General features: G+C 53.8%; 8 protein-coding genes across 8 annotated transcripts; 2 read left to right on the top strand and 6 right to left on the bottom strand.

The window, feature by feature from the left end:
- Window positions 1-915: 915 nt before the first annotated feature.
- BO82DRAFT_311692 (uncharacterized protein) lies at window positions 916-4,421 on the bottom strand. Its single transcript, XM_025632414.1, has 4 exons — window positions 3,914-4,421; window positions 3,550-3,862; window positions 1,824-3,496; window positions 916-1,762 (listed from the first exon to the last, which is right to left on the bottom strand). The coding sequence occupies exons 1-4, from the start codon at window positions 4,141-4,143 to the stop codon at window positions 1,000-1,002; spliced, it is 2,979 nt and encodes a 992-aa protein (XP_025491192.1). The 5' UTR covers window positions 4,144-4,421; the 3' UTR covers window positions 916-999.
- Window positions 4,422-4,899: 478 nt separating this feature from the next.
- On the bottom strand, window positions 4,900-5,684 carry BO82DRAFT_97870 (uncharacterized protein). The gene has a single exon (XM_025641720.1). The coding sequence runs from the start codon at window positions 5,556-5,558 to the stop codon at window positions 5,031-5,033; it is 528 nt and encodes a 175-aa protein (XP_025491191.1). The 5' UTR covers window positions 5,559-5,684; the 3' UTR covers window positions 4,900-5,030.
- Window positions 5,685-6,535: 851 nt separating this feature from the next.
- On the bottom strand, window positions 6,536-8,167 carry BO82DRAFT_383998 (sugar porter family MFS transporter; the record flags this gene model as incomplete). The annotated part of the gene is made up of 3 exons (XM_025638066.1): window positions 6,536-7,537; window positions 7,596-8,045; window positions 8,119-8,167. 3 exons carry the CDS (start codon window positions 8,165-8,167, stop codon window positions 6,588-6,590), a joined length of 1,449 nt encoding a protein of 482 aa, XP_025491190.1. The 3' UTR covers window positions 6,536-6,587.
- A 965-nt stretch (window positions 8,168-9,132) lies between these two features.
- BO82DRAFT_336938 (alpha-L-rhamnosidase) lies at window positions 9,133-12,020 on the bottom strand. The gene has a single exon (XM_025633372.1). The coding sequence runs from the start codon at window positions 11,926-11,928 to the stop codon at window positions 9,178-9,180; it is 2,751 nt and encodes a 916-aa protein (XP_025491189.1). The 5' UTR covers window positions 11,929-12,020; the 3' UTR covers window positions 9,133-9,177.
- A 280-nt stretch (window positions 12,021-12,300) lies between these two features.
- On the top strand, window positions 12,301-14,072 carry BO82DRAFT_354980 (putative glucan 1,3-beta-glucosidase precursor). The gene is made up of 2 exons (XM_025635325.1): window positions 12,301-12,366; window positions 12,438-14,072. Exon 2 carries the CDS (start codon window positions 12,778-12,780, stop codon window positions 13,957-13,959), a length of 1,182 nt encoding a protein of 393 aa, XP_025491188.1. The 5' UTR covers window positions 12,301-12,366; window positions 12,438-12,777; the 3' UTR covers window positions 13,960-14,072.
- Window positions 14,073-14,696: 624 nt separating this feature from the next.
- On the bottom strand, window positions 14,697-16,415 carry BO82DRAFT_375154 (tannase and feruloyl esterase; the record flags this gene model as incomplete). The annotated part of the gene is made up of 1 exon (XM_025637464.1): window positions 14,697-16,415. One exon carries the CDS (start codon window positions 16,413-16,415, stop codon window positions 14,697-14,699), a length of 1,719 nt encoding a protein of 572 aa, XP_025491187.1.
- Window positions 16,416-17,002: 587 nt separating this feature from the next.
- Window positions 17,003-17,822, bottom strand: BO82DRAFT_354978 (putative DRAP deaminase). The gene has a single exon (XM_025635324.1). It carries the CDS (start codon window positions 17,785-17,787, stop codon window positions 17,182-17,184), a length of 606 nt encoding a protein of 201 aa, XP_025491186.1. The 5' UTR covers window positions 17,788-17,822; the 3' UTR covers window positions 17,003-17,181.
- Window positions 17,823-18,776: 954 nt separating this feature from the next.
- Window positions 18,777-20,580, top strand: BO82DRAFT_383993 (MFS transporter; the record flags this gene model as incomplete). The annotated part of the gene is made up of 6 exons (XM_025638065.1): window positions 18,777-18,873; window positions 18,946-19,191; window positions 19,274-19,561; window positions 19,628-20,203; window positions 20,289-20,462; window positions 20,519-20,580. 6 exons carry the CDS (start codon window positions 18,777-18,779, stop codon window positions 20,578-20,580), a joined length of 1,443 nt encoding a protein of 480 aa, XP_025491185.1.
- Window positions 20,581-21,167: the final 587 nt, after the last annotated feature.

Here is a 21,167-nt window from a genome sequence, read left to right as displayed (position 1 = left end):
TACGTATTACCACCACATCCTGGACGCCATCAACACAATAACTCCGAGCAAGCTCATTCCCCCGAAACGGAAAATGACCCCGACCCCGGGCCTGGGCTACGTCGTACCCAACGCCCACACTTGTGGCCCTCCTTCTCCTCCTCCCTTCCATCCCTCCTCACCAGCAACCACGGTACCATGACTCTTGCCCCTTGCACGGATCATGAAAACCTCACTGCACATCCAAATAAGCAGAGGTCCGCGCTAGAAGACAATGCGACTCACCACCCCCTGGGCACCAGGTACATTCGGGCGGCACGAAACACACGACAGCCCTTCGCCGCAAAAGGCCCCGTAGTAAGGGGCGCGCAGATCTCGCTGGGGCTGTGCTGGGTTATTGCTGTCGCTGTCAGCCAGACGAGGAGATAAAAAGGTGGGGGCGTGCATTGCTGACGGATCGTATGATGTGGCTGTGTGGAAGTAGGCCTCGCAGGTGATGTCCAGCAGGCAATGTGCGAGTCGAATGCACTGGGCGAGGTGGGGATTTATGGGGCCCGTAGTGTTCTGGGACGGCTTGTTGGGGGACAGTCAGGGGGTCCGTCATCACCAACATCATTGTCGTTGAAAGATCTGTGGTCGGGACTGAGTTCCTCTGCTTGGGATTTTCCTAGGTGTTGGTATGGCAAGGCATCACGGGGTTGAAACTTCGGTTGGGAATTGGAGCAGCGCGCGGAGAGGCCACTGACGGGATAGACATAGAACCGTCCGCGGGGTGTGGCAGGATGAGGACTGGATCGCGGCGTTGCCAGCAATGGCGGCGGAGTTCAATGCCGACTCGTAGATCACCCCATCGGAGACAGTAGTATCACAGAGCTATTCAACTAAAGAAACACTCAAAACACGAATAGAAAACGCAGTAAAATGCATGATTATCTTGGAAAACTTGATGTTATATGTCTTAGTATCCTAGCGATATATATTCCCCCAAAAACGTAAGCTACCACCTATATTATAATTAAATCATACTTTCGACTGCTCCCAAGAAACCAGGTGTGACTCGCCCAACACCCCCTTAATCACCAGCACCAACTCATCCACCGTACTGAGGAACTTGACATACGCACTCACCCCCACGCAGTACCGGCGATAATCCTCATCCCGCAGCATCTCCGGCGACAGCAGAGTATCCATCGCGTGCGCGTGCCAATACTCCATGGACCGCTGCATCAGCGGGGTGGGCAAGAGCTCGGGCGGAGCATCACCCGTCTTGAGCGCTTGCTCGCAGACACTCAGCACGGCCATGATCTCGCCGATACAGCGATGGTCCAGCAGCCCAGTCATCCGCGCGAGGCGGTCTTGATATTCTTGCGGCAAGGACGCCGACAGGGAGAGCAGCCGCCCGAGGTTCCGGTTCAACCCGTGGCAGAGGAGCTTGACTTGGTCCATGCTCGAGCTGTCAAACCGCGAGCTGGAGAATTCATAGCGCAGAAGCTGGATAGGCCCATCGAGCAATACGAGGGACTCGGCCATCTGGAGTGAGATCGGCTCGGCGAGGATGCGACCGTCTTCTTGGCCGCGGCCCCAGCACGACAGTAAGAGTGCGTAATGGTCTGAGATGGCACGGATGGAGGTGGACAGGGTCTTGCTGATATGCTTCGCAGCAGAGGGAGGGTGCGGGAACAGCTGAACTACGGTCCCCACACCGATGCCGATCAGCACCAACAGCAGTCGACGCCAAAAGACGGTGTATCCGACGCCGGGATTGCCATAGGTTGGGATGTGACTGAGTAGATAGTCAGTCATGACAGGACTCGTACTTGCGACTTTAAGTGAGCGGTACTTACGTATCGTCGTAGCTGTACGCAACAACAAGCAGAAAGGTAGCACCTCCCATGATGCTCCCCTGTAGGAGGCTAGGAGGCAAAAAGAGACGTGACCAAAGGAAGATCACAAGCATCACGGCCATGATAGCCGCTAGTCCATAGGGACTTCCCGGTCCATTGCCTGAACCGATATACCATGCGAGCAAGCCCAAGACGCCTCCGACAACGGTGCCTATAACTCGCGCAATGACAGAGAATAGGTAGTCCGCCATATAAGGCAAGAGACCTGTCTGCGCCATGATCAAAGCCCAAAGACCTTTCTCGCGATAGAAGAACCCCGCCGTACTAGGTAGAGCAGAAACAATACCGATGGCAATAGTGACCACTACCATACGTAAAGCGTAGAGTCCTTCTGCTGATGTGAACCAGTGGTACGTGCCCAGAATAGCACGACTAAGCAGACCGCGGCGCTTGACGCGGTATCCGCGACTCAACCGCAATTTCTCTTGCACTGATTTAGTTGCGTCGGGCTGCTCTTCCGGATCGTCGTCTGCGACTTGAGCCATGGCAGGGGCTTTGTTGCCCTTGCCTGACACCCAAGACACAAAGGCTTTGAGACTCAACGGCCACCACACTCGTGTTCGCTGAGAGCTTTGGAAGATGTTCAGAACTTGGTCCAGTAGGGACTCGGTTTTATCCATCGCATTGGCCATGATTTCCTCAAACACCATACCAACTACGATACCTCCAAAGTTCTTGGCGTGACGGTCAGCGTCTTCACCCGGTCTCCCGTCCATTAGCGGCCCGTAGCAGCTAACCAGCGACTCTGTTGTCTGGAGAATGAAGGTTTGGCGCATTGCGCGAAGATGTTCGAGAGCCTTGCGGCTCCGCTGGCACAGTTGCTCCCGCGCCTCGGGCGAAGAGCGCCGAAACCACGGTCGGCCATTTGCCATGTGAATGCAATCCTTCGCGGCTTTAAGTGCACTCAGACATGCGTCGATGGCTTTTGAAGACGTGCTGACAAATGTTTGAAGGGTTTCTTCCGGAATCGGCTCGGTGTCGGAGTTGCGCAGACCGTCCAGCAAACGCGCCATTTGCTGCAGCTGGTGGCGTCCGACTTCATGCAAAGGCTTGGCCTTTTCTTCCTCCGACGTAATTTTATCGACGTACTTCAGTAGAACCTCCTTGGCGCGAGCCTTGCCGGAGATGCGGTTCATGTGAAACTCGAGCAAGGAAAGAATGGCACCGATAGCCTGTCGTACGGGCTCCTTGAGAGTTCCCACATGCTGCGCGCCCCAACAACCGATCGAGAAATCTAACGGCAAGAAGGCCAGGGCGGGCTCGACCTTCCGATACTCGCCGATGATCCCGACTTGCGTCTTGCGCAACTGCGCCATATCCAGGTTTGGATCCCGTTTCCCGAGCGTCGCCAAGGTGAACGCCAGCGGGTGAGTGAGCAGCTCAATGATATCCTCCATGCTATTGAGAACCACTCGTGATGTGGATTGTGGAAAGATCAGCACCGAACAGGCAAACCCCAGGCCGATGCCGACGCCAGCCGGCTTAGCAAGTGCAAGGGGCAGTGTGCCGTTGAAAGAGGGAAGCAGGGGTAGATACGTGAGAAACAGGTCCGATATAATGATGGCGAAGATCGCCGTAAATGTTGCTTTCGGATTGCTGGCTCGGAGACGTGCCTGTCTGTACGGTTATGACTATCAGGGAAGTGGAGCGTGGGTCGAAGTCATACCATGAGATAGATGAAAGTGCAAATGAGGCAGTAGGTGACAGCCGTCACTCGCGCATCTAGCATATGGCCTTCGTAGACCAACACCTGGAGCACACTGGCGACTGGCTGCCCGGTCGCATTAGCACGTTGCACCGCGGTTTGCTCCAGGGCCAGCAATTGCGCTTGCGTGTCTGCAGATGATCTGGCCGCGTAGGCGGCCTTCATCGTGATGACGCCCCATGCCCAGGCTAAGCACACACCCAGATATAGGGAGAGCGCTCCGAGGAGGTAGATAAACACCACACTTGATGGCGGGAGCATGAGCAACACAAGACTGGTGCGGTCAGTCGGCGCGTACTGCAGAATAACAGTCAAGTCGACCTACCATGCGAAAAAAGTAGCCTGTCCAAGGCTCGACAGGGATGGGCTGATCAGGAACAGCAGGCAAGCCACCCAGGCCGCAACCCAACACCGGAAAAGGATTTTCAGATCGCGCGCGTTGAAGTGGTCGAGAAATGGCGGCAGACGCCTTTTCCTTCTCTTCAGAACGGTTTCTTGAAGGTTCTCTAGGGCTTTCCCGTCGTCCCTAGGCGGGGCTTCATTTATGTCGGCCATGGTGTCACCGTTGGTTGCTTTTTATCCAGGGACAAGATGACTGCCGGCTGTCCTTTCTCTGCGCTGCATGGATGAATTCCCAGTGACACTTCGATGGTGGTTCAACAATATGTGAAACTGATGATGAGCGACCGTAGCATTTACCCAACGAGATGAATAGAAATGAGTGACTAGTGTTGGACAGGAGTAATGATATCGAACCGAGGATGGAAGGCAAGAAAGGGATGAATAAACTCCAGGGGAGAGAAAATGTCAGACAGTTGGCACACGTGGGGGCGAGGCGAGTCTATTTCACCTGCCTCGAGTTTGTGTCGGAAAAGCAGGTTGATCTGCAGCCCTTTAACTTTATGATTAGTGAAATAGTCGGGCTGATCTTTGCTGTTCGCATGCAGCTTATGCTCTTGGGTCCCAAGTTATACAGTAGTTGTGCACGGAACATGCGTCATCGATCTGGGCTGATGTAATACCAGCGCACAAAACCGGACAATGCCAATGACATAAGCACAATTTGGATTAGTTAAGTTAACTAACAAGAACGCTAGACCTAAATAGTCAACCGCTATCGAAATTGACTGAAACCTGGATCTGGATCACTAACCACTTCATTTTCCACAAGCAGAATTAGCAATACCGACCCTACTAGGCAAAGTCGATGAACCCCTAATGTGACCGAGCCTCTAGCTTTCGGTAAAGGTAGACAATTGGGGAGAGAAGGGGAAGGAGTACGTAGCGACCGAGATGGGGCCCAAATTGCTCCCTTTGAAGCGGCCAGCCTATACAGCTGCAAGGCTCTGCTAAAATGGGAGCGCCGCAGCAGTAACAGAAATTCTTTCCACAGCTAGAGGAATCCAGTATTTAGTCCCCAAGCTCGGTGAGGTATAGCAGACTTACTGGCATGTCACGACCTTGCAACCATCTCTAGCATGTTCCACCATCGTCTGGCACCAGTAGCATCGTCGCCATCTCTTAGCCTTGGCCAGTTTCAGAGTGACCCCAAGGGCCCTATCCTCACGACACTGCCCGGGATGTGCGATTGCTCGGCAAGGAACGTGGGTCTTGGTCCCACAGTTAGGACAACACGCATAGTCTCCTTCAATATTGCGAGGCGCGATAAAGAAAGAGCAAGAAGGGACTGCGCAGTATATCGGCCGTTCGATTGTGCATTCAAGCACCTTATCCTGGTACAAGCGATACTCGTTATCATCGAGCAAGAAGCGAATCAGCTGCTCCGTAACTGCAAGACCACAACATTGAGGTCGAAATCTGGACTCCGTTGCTGCGGAAATGTGAATCATCTTTCGAGCACAATTTCCACACACTTGATGGCCGCATTCGAGGATCCAGACACGATTGCATTCTTCGAAGTAGTACATGCATCGGACACCGGGCTCTGTTGAGTGGGATGGAGTGCTCATTGTCTTGGGTTCGCTAATATCGTGGCTTGGGCGGTATGATGTGGTCAATCACCTCGTCACCTCCCTTGAGCCAGAAATAAAGAAGAAAAGTCGCTTCCCCAGGCGGTCTGTGCCCATCCTGCGCAGCTTCTCTCCGAGCATTTTGTACACGTTGACGTAGTGTTGCGGAGTCATAGGTGCTGACCTGGATGTGATGAGCTCATGCTAGTATAACCGCTCATCTAGTCCCACGGATCATCAGGATAATCAAGCATGGAATGGAAGTTAACTCCGGATACAAGCTCACAAAGATGTGTCCGCTGGTGTAGGGGGCATCTTCCGATCCTGCTTTGGCTCGGGGATGACGACGCTGGTAGTAGTCGGCCGGTGAGGAAGGCCTGGTCATATGCCAAGATATATTCACCAACCATGGATTGCATTCTTTTTGTCTGCTGGGGATTTAGTGATAACCCTGTACGGTTTGAGGTATGATGGGTGATATTGCAGTTTGATAGCGGAAGAAGAAAGCTTACTGATATGATGGAAGGTTTCAGGATTGGATCTTATGCCTGATTCCTTAGGCATGTCGGTATAATCAATCTAGAAAGTTGCTCGGCTGCTCGAGCGGATCTGAAGTAGTATATAAGTGCTGAGACCAGCAACGCTAGCAGATAAGAGGAGGATAATAAAGAAGGTCTTGAGGCATTGTTTTCCAAAAGAGAGGTACTGTAAATAATTTCAGCGAGAGATGTGAGTAAATCAGCTCGCGATCAACATGCCGGAAATTATTACGGCTGTAGCTGGCAAGCGGGCGTCAAGATCGGGCGGTGATAAGAGGCAGAAACAAAATCCGATCACGTGCTTGGCTCTCGGCTATCGGCCGAAGCACTAAACCCTCACCACCTCACCACCGAGCAAATCGCATATAGTGTAGAAAAGACCCCCCAGCAGTCTGTCGAAGATCACAAACAGTTTATATTCATTCATTGAGCATTATGCTAGTATCATAGATGATAATCACGCCATAAAGACCTCATGATACACTCCAGTCTACTCCCTGGACGTATCCTCAACAGCCACTGCCTCAGGGCCTTTCTCCTCCATCTCCCAGCTAACCGCAGGAAGATCATCTCCGAATAACGCATCCATCTGCTCCAGAGTCTTCCCCTTGGTCTCAGGAAAGAAGAAGATGTAGCAGATCATGGCAATGATGTTAAACACGAAGAAGACGTAGAAGTACCGGAACCCGATGTTCGTCAGTGCGGTGGGCGAGAATTGCGCAAAAATTAGATTTATGGTCCAATTGCAGAAGGTAGTCAAGCTATTTCCTTGGTTGCGGATGTCCACAGGGAAGATCTCGGCAGGATACACCCAGGAGATGATACCGGGGGCAGTGTAGAAGAAACTAAAGACAAAATTCATGGCCACCATGGCGCGGAGCTGGTTGGCGTTGCTCTCGTTCCAGTGCTGCGACATTGCCGCATTACACACCAAGGCTGCTGCCATGCCGGCGGCAGAGAAGATGAGAGGCTTGATGCGGCCGACCCGTTCGAGGGCCCACAGACCGATGGTTGCGTAGACGATCGACAGCGCCCCGGAGATCCCAACGATCATGAGCGTAGTGCGCGTATCAATGCCCAACTCCCCATACACCTTTGAGGCATAGTAATTAATGCAATTTATACCTGATAGAGGACCAAAGATCTGTACGCCGCAGCCAAGGATCAGACGTCGACGCCAGGAGGGCTTGGTCAAGATAGAGGACCAGGTAATGCTATTGTGTGCGCGTTCCGCCTCGATCGTGTCTCGGATTTCCTGATATTCGAGCTCGATATAGCTGGCTTTCTCGGGGGTGCCGTCACCATGGAGTTTGTGAAGAGTTGCCAGTGCTTCGTCGTGGCGGTCTTGCTCCATGAGCCACCGCGGGGATTCTTGGAGAAACCACACACCGCACATGAGCACAACGCCAGGGACGCATTGGAAGGCGAGGGGAAAGCGCCCTGCAGGAGCACGAAACGTTAGCAAACGCTTGGGTGGGCAAGATGATACAGAACATACATTGGAAGGCGGTGTTGTTAAAAGAGCATCCATAGCCCAGCCACTGCGCCACCAGATATCCCCAGCTCAACATCCACTGCAGCAGGCCGGACATCATACCGCGGGTCTGCGCCTCGGCCATCTCACCGGCGTACATAGGGACAGTAGATGTCAGCATGCCCACGGCGGCTCCGGCAATGAACCGGCCGATGATAAGCATGGTCATGTTGACGGCACCCGCCTGCAACGCACATCCGAACACGGAGATGCAGGCTCCGGCGAAGACGGACAGCTTGCGGCCGAACCTGTCGCCGGTAAACATGTTGATGATGGTGCCTAAGATGGCGCCACCCTGGAAGGCGGAGACGACACCACCCGTGACGGTGTCATTAGGATTGGAGAAATACTTGATGAACTCGGTCTGAGCGATGGTCGAGGTGACAATACCGCTATCATAACCGAAGAGGAAGCCTTTTCACACGAACAAACCAGTGTCAATGCCCATGATCTCAACTTGCGGGTATGATATACACGACAAACTCACCTCCAATGGCCAGGAAGACGGCGGACAACAATGTCGAGATCTTAGTCATTCTGCTCGGTAGACAAACGAGTTCGATCTTCTATGCTGGCTTGAGCAGACGGCAGAGTCTGCATCTTATATGAAACTTGCAATGCGCTAGGCCATGGGTGGCGGGTGACCTCTTGGCTTGACTCCAGCCCCGACAAGCGATATCTAGCGTAGTTGACAGGGGTCTGGGCCAAAATCCGGGACAAATCTGGGGTTGTCTCAGGCCCTGCCCTGCCCCATGGGCTATGAGAAGCAGCAAGCCCGGCCACTTGCCGTGGGGAATAGCCGAGGAAGCGCCGGCCGTCATGAGATCTGGGGTAACACCAGCGCCGATTCAAGCCGATTCGGGGTTCTCTGACCCGAAACCGGGTCATGCCCCATGGGGAGGGAAAGAGTTCTGGATGGCTGACAGCAAGGCCAGTAAAAGTTGGCTGTTTGCCAAAGGGAGTTGAATCTCCGAGACGCTGCAAAACGCAGTCACAATTCGAGACGGATGGGGGGCGAGCCCTAAAGCGGGAAGTGGCTTATTCCAAGACGGTTTAGCCTCACCCGCCAAGTTCGACTAAAGCTTGGGCTGACTCGGATTTTCCGAACTGCTCTAAAGGTTGTGGGACGCACACCCCTTGGTTGGGGTCTGATTGTCTGTTTGCCTGTGCACAGCTTGCCCTCGCCTCCGGTTTTCGTATGGGTGGGGAACCTGGAGAAAAGAGTCGGGAAACCGTTCCCCGAGTTAACATGACAATCCCTGCCTGCCCAATGAGTGTCGCCCTCCTTCGCGCTGCTGGATTTCTTCGCCTAACTATCCTCGCCGTGGCCGACCAAATTACACACTAACCCAGTGTTCGACCTTGGCCAGGATTGAGGTCCTCTTCGGTGACCTTCAGACCGAGATACGAGCCCTTGCTTGCCTCTGCTTTAACTGATTCGCCAAAACTTCGATTCTGGCGAAGAAAATCAGACCATAGCGATGACTGATAATCAAAATGACTCCCCATTAAACTAGTGTAACCTCTATGTACAAGTTTATTGAACTTATAGCTGCACGAAAACAGAATACTCGCCGTGAGTTAGTCGCACGTCATCACCCTTCACAGCCTGCTTTGCTTCGCCGGCTCGAAGATAAGCCGAGTTCTTTGCGTTCTCGGGCAACTTGACGACAGCCGTCGTCCCGAACGGCACGCGCAGATTGAGCGTCACCGCGCCCTGCGCGTCGCGCGTGAATTCAACAGTAATCAAGCCGTAGGGGCAGTCCACGCTGCCCTGAACGTGGTCGAATTCCGCTTCGTAAGGTGGGTCTACCACAAAAGTCCGATACGCCAGCCCGGTTGGCTTCAAACCCAACACGGCGGCGTAGAACCACTCGTAAATGGTTCCCAACATGTCATGACATTTGCTGCGGCACGCATCTTGCCAGAACTCAAGCAGGGTGGTTTCCCCTCGCCGCAAGAACCGCATATACGAGGGATGTTCCTCCTGGCGAGCCATCTGCAGCACTAGATCGGGACGCTTGGCATCCGCCAGCGTGTTGAATAGGAAACGCAGCCCGATCTCGCCGGACCGCATACGGCCGTCAGCGACGTCGTCCATGAAGGCGGCCATGACATCGGCCCGATGCTCTTGCGGCACCATACCAAATTGTAGCGCCATTGCTTGCGCGATCGCGTCTCGGTCGCGCTCCGGGTAGTTGTCCAGCGAGGTGTAATATGCATACGGGCGAGAGGGGTCGTCAGTCACAAGGAGGTGGCGATTGTACGCGGCGTAGATGCGCGCTGCCCATTGCTGGAATTCGTCGGCTTTCTGTGTCTCGCCCAGCTCCCGTGCCATCATCTCCACGTTCTGCAGGCAGCGATAATAGATAGCCGTCTCGATGTTGGCCTGGTTATTGCCGTGGGCAATGCCCCGTCCCCAGTCGCCAAGGCCGTGCTCGATCAAGCCGCCTCGTCGCTCCTTGGTGCGCATGTATTCCATGTAGCGCACTGCCGCGGGAAAGACCTTGGCGATGACATGTGTCGACCCGTAGTATTGGCGAAGGATGTCGGGGAGGAAACACAAGGCGCAGCCCCAGGTGATGGTATCGTGGAGTGGTCCACACATGTATCTAATCTCAGGAGCCATGGTAGGAACCAACCCATTGGGCTCTTGGGTGTCAAGGATATCATCCAGAATTTTAGTGTATAGGGACTCCATGTCGCGAATGTACTGTGTTGCGGGGGCCAGCAGGTGGGTGACTTCCAGCCAGCCGAATTTCTCAATCTGTGGACAGTCGGTGTGGTAGCTGAAAAGATTACTGTTGAACGTCCAATAGCATGCATTCAACAAAGCGTTCACATCCTCCTTGTCGGTCTTCATTGTTCCCAGTCGTCTTGCAGCAGACGAGATGTGCCGACCCACGACAGATAATATTCTGGGGAGGCCATTCTTCCCATCCAGAGAAACGCCTTCTACTTGGATATATCGTGCACTGGTGAAGCTGAAGTCCGGTTCCCACACCTCAGGGGCGCCCGTACCGGCCAGATAGATGCGGGAGAAGACACCCGTCTCGAACTCCTTGAACAATGGATCTGGCATGAGCACGGTGCCGTCCTCTTTGACCGTCTCGCTGTATCGAACGATAATCTCAGACCCTGCGGCACCCTCCACAACGACTTCAACCATTGTGGACGCATTTTGACCCAAGTCGTAGCAGACAACGCCAGGGCGTGGACTGTGAGTCTTAATAGGTTCGAAAGTCTCGTGTAGCACGACAGGAGGTTGGGTCTGGTAATAAATATGACCTCGTGGTCCTGTGAGCGGCTTGGCGGAAGCCCAGTGTGCATCGTCGAATCCGGGAGCGTCCCAGCCGGTCGGATACAGGCGGCGATCGTGGGTTTCGGAGGCATAGATGTTGGCAAGTGTAGTGGCACTCTTGCTCACGCGCCAAGAGGGATCCGAGATCAATGTGGTGTGCTCGCCGTCCTCATAGAACAAATGCAGCTCACTGAAGAAGCACAGCTCGTTGCCGTAGCGGACATAGGTATTATCCTCGTACATGGGCCAGAAGAAGCGGTCATCGCCCTTATCACCTGCATAAAAACCGTTGCCCACATGCGCACCCAGCACGTTCTGGCCCTTTTGCAGCTGGGAGGTTACGTCGTAGGATGTAAACTGTACGCGACGGTGGTAGTTGGTCCAGCCGGGATCGAGGCGATGGTCAGAGGCCGGTCGGCCATTCAGGCTCATATTGAAGTGACCCAGTCCAGATGCAAATAGGATGGCGCGTACCGGCGTCCGGGAGAGGTCGAACGATTTGCGAACGTAAATGGGCTTGTCCCCTCCGTCGCCAATCCACACAGCCTTCCAGCGGTTGGGTTCATCCTCGAACCAGGTGCGAAAGATGAGGGCGGTATGAGGCATGTAGGTCTGATTCATGCTGTAGGGAGGCAGGAGATGAGAACGGGGGTAGGCCGTGAAGAAGTGGTTTACTGCGCTGTGGAAGGATCGATCCCATTGATCCCAGACGGTCACTCGCCAGTAATAGCTGCAAGTCGACTGAAAGCCGTTGTCGGGCTTGCAGATGATGTTGCGCTGCTCATCGCTCTCCACGTAGCCAGAGTCCCAGGCCAGTTTCGAGGGACTGACATTGTTATCACGCAGGCTCGACTCGTCGGTAGTCAGTACCACGCGGTAGGCCTTTTGCGAGGTATTTGGTTGGGTGGATGCGATGACCCAGAAGAAGCGGACCTCGTCGACATCGATTCCCAAAACCTCATGGAAACCATGAATTCCACAGCGCGTTATCTCCATGGTGGGTGAAGCGAGTGTTTTTCTGCGAGTGTCATGAAGACTGCCCCCAGCTGGGAGGTATTCTCATTTTGACCCAATCTCACAGCCCAAAGAGGAAGCATTTCCAGTTACCCCTCCATGAAAGTGGGACGATAATGGAGTCAGTGGTCAGTGTGGGGGGGAAAAGAGGGGAGAGCGTCGAGAAACTCGCGTGAATTGACCCCGAAAGACCCCCAAAACCCCGTCACAGGTGAAACTAGTCTAGACCGCTTTGGGTCTTGGCACTTTCCACTGCCTGAGTCAGAAATCCCTTAGTCACCGCTCGACACCAACTGCCGGTTTTCTCTTCCGAGGTTCTCCCGCTCGTTCATTCCCGCTTCCCCACGGGGAAACCTGGTCTGTCCTCGTGGACCATTGCATGGAGTTATGACCACATGCAGCCCTTCTGGCAGTCTGTTAGTGTGTGATCCAACCTAGCTCCACCTCCAATCTACAATTCCAATCGTTGTCTAATCTTCGTGTTGCTGCAGGAATCATGACAAGTCGGACTTTCCGGTCAATACGGGACATCCGTCTACTGTCGATCCATTACCAACGACATCACGGGTCGGCACCCGGCGAAAGGCTGAAGGAATTCCTCGCTGGACTTGGCGAGCTTGCTAGTTTCTTAGCAAGCAATCCTCTCTGTCACCACGGAAATCCCAAGAGAATTAACGGAGCGATGGCTGAGGGTTCGGACTGTGGATTCGCGTCGATGGAGCCTGTGCTCGCAGCATAAATTGCGCTGCTTCGCTGTCCGACATGGAGAGCCAGACAGCCTGGATCCATTTTCAGCAAGCTATTACTCTCAGTAGCACCCGCATTTACATCATGGGGAAGTTTGGACTTGCCCTTGCGGCTTTGGCCCTTCCAACAGCACTAGGGGCTCCTACAGCCTCCCGCAAAAGCTCCAGCTACGTCAACTGGAGACAGTTCAAAGCCCACGGAGCCAACCTCGGCGGATGGTTGGTGCAGGAGTCCACCATCAACAGCGCATGGTGGGCTCAGTATGCTGGAGGGGCTTCAGATGAATGGGGCTTCTGCGAGAACTTGGGTCAACAATGCGGACCTGTCTTCGAGGAGCACTATGCCACTTGGATCACCACCGCCGATGTCGACAAGCTTGCTAGTGTCGGGATCACTGCACTGCGAATCCCTACTACCTACGCTGCATGGATTCATTACCCCGGATCCCAGCTCTACTCGGGCAACCAGACCAAGTATCTGTCTGAGATCGCCACTTATGCTATTGAGAAATATGGCATGCACATCGTTGTCGACATTCATGGACTGCCGGGAGGTACCAATGGCTTGACGATCGGCGAGGCCACTGGCCACTACGGCTGGTGGTACAACCAAACCAATTTCGACTACTCTCTGCAAGCAGTCGATGCTGTGATCGACTACATTCAGACCTCCGGTCACCCCGAATCTTACAGTCTGGAACCCGCCAACGAAGCCGTCGATAACAGGGACTTCTCTGTCTTCGGTACCCCCGCTGCGCTGACGGATGAGGCAGCGGCCTGGCTCTTGAAATACTATCAAGCCGTGATCGACCACGTCGCCGCCGTGAACCCCAGCATCCCCGTCATGCTGCAGGACAGCTTCAAGGGGGAGAGATTCTGGTCCGGCAACTTCTCCACCGATGCCAACATCGTCTTCGATTCCCACAACTACTGGTTCGACGATACAAATGCCACGTCCGTCACCCTGGCGAAAGACATCTGCACCCGAGCCAAGGCCGTCGCGGGCGACGGCAAGTTCCCCGTCTTCGTCGGCGAATGGGCCATTCAGGCTGGCTCCAACAACACGTTCGCCCTGCGGGAACGCAATCTTAACACCGGCCTGCATGCCTTCCACCGGCACACCCAAGGCTCTTCGTACTGGACGGCCAAGTTCTATGGAAATGGGACCGTGAGCGGACAGGGTAACCAGACGGATTACTGGAACTTCGAGGGCTTCATCGACATGGGCCTGGTGCATCTTAATAGCAAGAACTATAAATGCGTGTAAGGCGTTTGCCTGGTGGTAGTGGATGTCATTTTGTAAATATTTTATGCGGCGTGTGTCCATAGAGCTGAGATAGTTCTTTCGAGCTGAAGAATATTCATGCTCGAATATCAGACTTATTGTTCAATCCAGTGAAAATACTCCCAGACTGCGAAGGCGGTATTAAGGAACACTTGCAGCCTAGTACTTTTCCGGTCGGAGACGTGGATGAAGCTATCCATGGTTTGCTGATACCAACCGCGCAAGCGGACGGTCGACCCGCCTTTTTCCAAACTGGGTTAGACTGACGCGTGTTTGCCGTGTCTCCCATCAACGGTCATGACGTCAAAAATTTAAGGTAGTCCTCGCACGGCCTCAAATCGCCTCGGAAATTGTTATCATCTCCACAACGTGCTTGATGACCTATGTCGAGACCTTCTAGTCCAGACGATGTCGTGCAACTTGTCTCCGCGGTGGAGACTACCTCAATTCATGATAGCCTAACGTGATTAGCTCTCCATATGGAGAATTGTATTACGTTTGAGCACAATCTCATTCGCTGTCTAATTACTATAAATGTTTACATAGATGTATCTATAAAACCAATTTAGCAGCCAACTTTCAGTTACTAGGATACAGGACACTGATGGTAATTAAGTCATATCCAGTCTAAGTAGACGATGATCTGCACAGATCAGAGAAGAGAACTAACTAGTGTACAGGCATGTCACCTCGATCGACAAGGTGATCGAGAAGACTGATTAGTAGATAGTAATGTTGTAAGCATCTAGCTCGTAAAGGAAGGTCTGGATCGACGCCTTGTCCTCGACACACTCCAGAGTGGTGCCGTTGTTCTTCCACAAGGGACGAAGAGGCCACGAGCAGATTTTCTGGTGCTCGCCGGTGTAGTCGCCAGTGAGCACGGTACCGTTCAGCGTGACTGGGTCGACCCCCTTCTCTACCCATCTCATGAGGTCACCGAGCGAGTCCTGAGGGTAGGGGCCATTGGGCTGCAGCGAGTTGGTGTTGCAGTGCGAGGCACCGGGCACAAGGTACAGGCGGTAGAACTCGTTGATCGCCTTGATCGACTCATCGTAGGTGTAAGTCGAGTTGGGGAACATGGTGTTGCGAACGGACTCGAAGTAGCGGACCGACGAAGACGCGGGAATGGAGTTATCAGATTCACCGTGATAGTGAATAACCTTTCCACCAGCAGCCTGGAAGCGCGACAGGTCGGGCCAGGTCGTCTGCAGCACGTCCTCGTACCGCTGCAGGCCCTCCAGCATCCAGTCGCGGAGCACATCGTAGGTCACGTTGTCGAGGTTGGACAGGTTGTCGAGGTCCAGCAGCTGCAGACCGTGAGTAACCCACTCACCGCCCAGTTCAGAAATCTCGGGGCCGTATGTCTTGGTGGTGGCGTCGTAGCTGGTCTCCGCGTCGGTGAACTCGGATCCAATCTGGTACCAGAAGTAGGCCTGGCGACCCTCAGAGTCCTTCAATCCGTCAAGAATGGTCTGCGCGACGCGGACACCCTCAGCGGTGATGGTGCCGTTCTGCGCAGGAGTCGAGACGCCCATGCTGGTGCTGGCTGCGCACGAGTACGGCTTTCCTATAGTGGACTTGAGGTCGAAGTTCAACTTGCAGAGGTCGCTGCGCGAGATGACTCCGTCTTTGCGACCATCCAGAGCGTCGCACCCGTCGATAATCTGCGTCACCAGCTCAGACATTTCGCAGTTGGGGGGGTAGTATCCCAGGGTCTGCTGGACGACCTGTGGCACAAGATGGTTGACCTGTTGTTGACCGTAGCGAATGGCCGGGGCACCAATGACAGCACCGCTCCATTCTTCAGGGAAGCGCTGAAGCTGGCTCCAACCCTCGCGACCACCCTCAGAGCAACCTTGGTAGTAGGAGTAGAGCTTGTCGGTCATGTTGAAGAAGTTCTTGGTGAACGACTTGCCGATGGAGGACATCTCGTGGTGGGCCTGGTAGCCGAACATGTACAGGGCATCGTAGTTGGCGGTGCCGTTCACAAGAGGGTAGACAGACGAAAATTCATTGTCAAAGCTGCCAAACCCTCCATCGGTGCGGCCAGCGACGGCACCGTAGGGCAGACCAGCGGGGACGTTGGTGGCGACGTTGATAGCGAACCCGAAGCCACCGGTCGAGAGCCAGCGGTTCTGGAAGTCCTCGGGGGAGGGCATCCAGAACTGCAGCAGAACCTCGTCGTCCTTACCCGCGTGGGAGTAGGTCATGGTGATGTTGCAGTAGTTGTAGGTGCCGGCAGGATAGTAGTTGGATCCAGCGGTGGATTCATTGTAGACCGGGGCTGCGGTGACGCTGGAGGGGTTGGTGACCACCCCCTGGGCCAGACCGGTGGAGGGAATCGCCGCCTTGGCGTAGGCGGAAGTACAGACATCTTCCAGGCTGACAGCCTGGGCTAGAGCCGCAGCTGAGATGGCCAAGGAGAGGTACTTGGCCATGATGAATGAACGACTGAGCAGTAGAGAACGAAGAGAAGGAGTGTGGTGAGAATGGAGAATCGAAGTTTTGGGCGGGTTACGGCGAGTTTTTATATGAAGCCGTACCTTTTCGCAAACAACCAAGCATCTAGACCCCGCCTTGGGCAACGTAAGCAGTTCCACCGGGTGTTTCCACAGACTTTACCTTAATTTTATGCTTGTGAAGTTCTTACGACCATTGACGCAGGTCAAGTCGGCTGAGGGACGGAACGCCGCGTCAGGTCCGATGGTGAAGATCTCGGAGATAGTATGATAGTGGTGGCAGGACCAAGGCTAGATGATGGAGATAAGAAGCGTCGTCATGTCTCCATGTCTGGGGACCGGTGAATCCACAATCTGCAGCATAAAGTGTTTAAGCTTGTGGAGCTCAGAGTGGAGAATGAGGTTGAAGAACAGGAACAGTGGTCGATCACTTACCCAAAAGGCATAAGTCTCCGCAAGTAGTGCGAATCATCCCAAAGGATGCTACTGTACCAATTCAAATGCCGTTAAGGCTTCTCTTGCAATAGGTTTCGAACCTGTTTCAATGATATTATTGTGGTAAGAGAATTGAAGAACCCGTTCGTGGGTCCGGGATAGAACTTATCCAGACAGCCGACTGACTAATATATCATGTGACCGACTAACTGGATACATCTATCACACAAACAATACAAACAAAGAGGCATATCTCTAGAGTCATCTCCAATGTACGGCTGAGTAACAAGAGACCGCAACCTCAAAACTTTCAAAACTTTCCTTGATTCACACACCCTTCCCTTGCAACCGAAAGTATCTCTTGTTCCAGCCCCTCGACCAGTTGCCACTCAATGCCAGCCTCTCCGAGCATCTGACGTGCCGATGACTTATTGCTTTTCGAGCACGGCGACAGCGAGCCGAAATAAACCTTCTCAATGCCTTTTCGACCCCCCTTTCTCGTTTCAATGATTTTCCGCACGCAGGACATGTCACTTCCCTCGTGCTCCACGCAAGGCTCAAAACTCATGTACATGATCAAGGACCGATCCGGCTCGGAGGGTAGGACGTCCCCGACTTCATTGTCTGGCACTCCGTGGACGGCAGCGTAGTTGGAAAGACAGGCTTGCTCCGCATGGGGTCTCTTCACCAGCTCCATCGTATGACCTGACGAAAGAAGTCGGTCGTCGTTGTACAGCTCGTTGTCGGTTCCCCGGACGAGTTTTCGCGAAACCAGAACTGCTCCGGCCCGGAAGAGGGCGGGGCGCGGCGGTGACAGCTTGGCCAGGTTAAGACAGTGGTGGAGATATGTCAGATGCGGACAGGGCTCCACAAGCGTACTCATGCTCGCGGGCTCGGGATATAAAGAGAGAATCATGGTGGAAATAGTTTGACTGCTTCAACAGGATATTGACTGCATGCGAATGCGCAAGACGACTGACTTGGATAACAACCACGGGTATCTTGAACACCGCATTTTATACTACGCACGATGCTGAACCTGGTACTCGGACGATATTCTCTACTCCAGGATGTGACATCATAATGCCAGCTGACGCTATGGGAGGTTTCGAGGAAGGTCTCTGAGGTACGCGATTGGCGTCGCAAGAGCAATACTCCGTGGCGAGGAATGTAGGGGCATCCCAACGTGGCAGGAGGGGAAACAGTCCCCTTGATGAGTATGAACTATGAACTTCATGGATCATCTTAATGTGGTGTGCTTCTTGATGCTTATTGCGTGACTCCGTGACTTGATTTGTTCGTTTGCTCGTTTTCACAGTCAGCTGCTCAATTCTTTGTGACGTCAAACGGCCCCTTCCCCCTGGAGAATCTGTGAGCAAAACAAGAGGAGTTCCGGTCTTGATATAATTCTCGGCATTCCAAGTCACGGATATGACTATCGGCTCGGCAGGTTGTCCTACTGTGATGCCTTTTATCCCCGCTGCACGCCGCTTCAAGCGGAGCTGTGACGAAAGGAGCCTGTTGTCTGAGGTCACCTTCTGTTAGCCTACTTTGGTTGAAACCACCCAATCAGTCGTGGTGTACTATACTTGTGGAACGTCGAGCATAATATAGGCTTCTGTGCCTGTCAACGCCAGCAGGTCTAGATCGAGGACTCTTGTATCTTGCCCGTTTGGTCAAACGAAGGGCCTCGATCGTCACGACTATCCCTGATGTCTCCCACCGCAAAGGCCTTCGACGTCGCACAGGAGCTGATGGATGGTAGCCGATCAGAAGGAAGGACATATCCAACCGAGCATATCCAGTGATATCAGCTTCTGAAAAGTAGCTTCCATGTTGCTATAAATCCCAAGGTAGACTCGGCACTCGAATCTTACGGATCATTATCGCAGCTTTAATTGAATAATGACTGGATTCAGGTCTCGGGCGACCCAATGGGGATACCGATGGAGGTCCTCTGAAAACTTCATCCTAGCTACAGTAGCCGGAGGGATCATGCGGAGTGAGTTCCCTTATGCCGCGAACCATTGCGCGGCCCTTCAGAGAGGCACGGAATTTGATCTCCAATAATCAGGCATGTTCCTCTGGAGCTTTATCATCCCCCTCCTCCCTTACATGCTAGAAGAGCGCATTGGCCTCGACAAAACGAAGACGCAGAATGTGACGTTCCTCGTATTGGCAGAAACGGCCTTGACGTCTGCCGTGTCCAGCCCTGTCATCGGCACGCTCGCAGATCGCTGGGGTGCTAAGACGATCTTTCTCTTCTTCTCCGTGGCTCTGGCGACACTGTGTACAGTCAGTGTTGCACTTGCACGTAGCAGTACGTCTCAACCTCCTCCATCCTGATCTTTTGGCTCCCTAGAGCCCTTACTAGATGCCTTACAACCAGCTAATCACAACAGTAACTGTCATCTTCGTCGCACGCTTCTTCCAAGCCATTGCCGACAACTGCATGTGGATCGGAGGCTTGGCGGTCATCGGCCGGACCTTCCCAGCGCACAACTTCGGCAAAGTTATGTCAGTGTTGAGCGTGACCGTTGCCGTCGGAACCTCCGCGGGACCCGTTCTCTCCGGGATCCTCTTAGAGAGAGGAGGCTATTGGGTGGCATGGAGCAGCGCCTTCGCGGTCCTCGTTGTCGACGCAGCCCTGCGCTTGCTAATGATCGAGCGCAACCCCGACGAATCAACAGGTCAGACCGCTCAACTCCCTGCTCACCTCCTCGCCTCTCCTCTCATATACTGACTGCACACGACAGCGTCGCACAAGCAACGCTCACACCTCACCTCCAACTCCGACCCCGAACGCGCGCCCTTACTACCGCGCACGCTCCCCACCGACTCATGGCATCACCAGCAACCCACCTCGCTGCCCAACACAAACCCGGCCGCGACACAGATCCCCGAACAAGCCGGCCTCCAATACTACCGCTACCTCCTCCGTCAACCACGCTTCACCGCCGCGATGACCGCCTACACATTTTACGCAATGCTCGTCGCCAGCTTCGACACCACCCTGCCACTGCACATCCGCGACATCTTCGGCTGGGGCAGTCTACCGGCGGGGCTGCTATTCGTCGGGCTGCAAGTCCCCGGGATCCTCCTGACGCCTGTGTGCGGGTGGCTGAAGGACCGCGTGGGCACGCGCCTGCCCACGACGCTGGGGTTCCTGCTGCTGACCCCGTGCCTCTGGGTGCTAGGGGTTCCCGGAGACGGGCGGTTTCCGTGGGCGAGCGGCGATTCACAAACGGGAAAAGCGCTCTACACCGCGGCCGTGGTGGTCATCGGGTGTTTTTTCTCGGCGCTGAACGGTGTGGGGTTCCTAGAAGCTACACGTAAGTTCTGGCCCGAATCACCCCCGCGAGCGTTGCGATATAGAAGTTGAGTTCACTGACCTAGTCTGTCTGGGAACGGGTATAGTCACCATCAACGAACTCGAAGCCAAGCATCCGGGCATCTTCGGCCCCCACGGCGGCCACTCCCGCGCCCAGTCCATCGCGTGGATGGGCTGGACGATCGGCATGTTCCTGGGCCCGATTGTGTCGGGCCTGTTGGTCGATAAGATCGGGTATCTGGATTTGAACTTTATCTATGGTGAGTCTTTCTCTGGGGAGAAAATATGCTAGCTGTCGTGCTCTTACAATGCTCAGGCATTCTGTCGCTCGTGTTTGCTGTGGTTGTATTTGTCGCCTTTTCGAGAAAGAAGGAGTAAGTTCTTGCAGACCAGCTATGATCATTTGTGTGAGTGCAAAGTATTACGCTGTAAGTTAGGTTCGTTCCAAGTTTGGTGTTGGTTGTCGAGATTGTCTTATGTACGTTGGGAGTTGGTAGAAACATAATGGGTAAACAAGGTTTCTTGCTTGAATTCCTTGGCGCACTGCATGCTTGCACGTATCAGCGATGACTATAGAAATTAGCATAAGAATATCTGCGTTTCTACCACACCGTACTTTCAAGCACTGATCACCAAAGAACGACAATAAATGCAGAAATCAAGTGCGGACATGAAACTAGCACCCAAAACCCCACGCTTACTGCGCTAATTCATTGATCATGTGTCCATGAAAATGCAGTTGACACTAGATCCAAGTTCTTGATTAGATCTCAGCTGAGCGTCGCCATGTTGTGTCTCTACCCCATTGTACTAGTGGCAGCCAGCAAGCAAGGCAACTGGATCCACCTGAACAGAAAGAATTGATCGACTGCCGTCGAGCCCCGTCTCGGAAGGGAACCCAGGGATCGGCGGCGGCAGGTCGCATGTAGGGCAGGCATTATTGCAGGGCGAGGAACCCTGCTTCG

The sequence above is a fragment of the Aspergillus uvarum genome (assembly GCF_003184745.1).
Source record: "Aspergillus uvarum CBS 121591 unplaced genomic scaffold BO82scaffold_32, whole genome shotgun sequence".
In the NCBI taxonomy this organism is placed as follows: domain Eukaryota; kingdom Fungi; phylum Ascomycota; class Eurotiomycetes; order Eurotiales; family Aspergillaceae; genus Aspergillus; species Aspergillus uvarum.
The sequence above is the reverse complement of the archived record's forward strand: the minus strand, read 5'-3'. Positions and strand labels throughout refer to the sequence as shown.

Excerpts from the sequence above, each read along its gene's own strand:
- BO82DRAFT_311692 (XM_025632414.1), bottom strand. The coding sequence starts at position 4,143 with ATGGCCGACATAAATGAAGCCCCGCCTAGGGACGACGGGAAAGCCCTA. Across the intron at positions 3,863-3,913 it reads CAGGCTACTTTTTTCGCATG|TCTTGTGTTGCTCATGCTCC; the intron begins GTAGGTCGACTT and ends TGACCGCACCAG. Across the intron at positions 1,763-1,823 it reads GCGTACAGCTACGACGATAC|TCACATCCCAACCTATGGCA; the intron begins GTAAGTACCGCT and ends CTATCTACTCAG.
- BO82DRAFT_97870 (XM_025641720.1), bottom strand. The coding sequence starts at position 5,558 with ATGAGCACTCCATCCCACTCAACAGAGCCCGGTGTCCGATGCATGTAC.
- BO82DRAFT_336938 (XM_025633372.1), bottom strand. The coding sequence starts at position 11,928 with ATGGAGATAACGCGCTGTGGAATTCATGGTTTCCATGAGGTTTTGGGA.
- BO82DRAFT_354980 (XM_025635325.1), top strand. The coding sequence starts at position 12,778 with ATGGGGAAGTTTGGACTTGCCCTTGCGGCTTTGGCCCTTCCAACAGCA.
- BO82DRAFT_354978 (XM_025635324.1), bottom strand. The coding sequence starts at position 17,787 with ATGATTCTCTCTTTATATCCCGAGCCCGCGAGCATGAGTACGCTTGTG.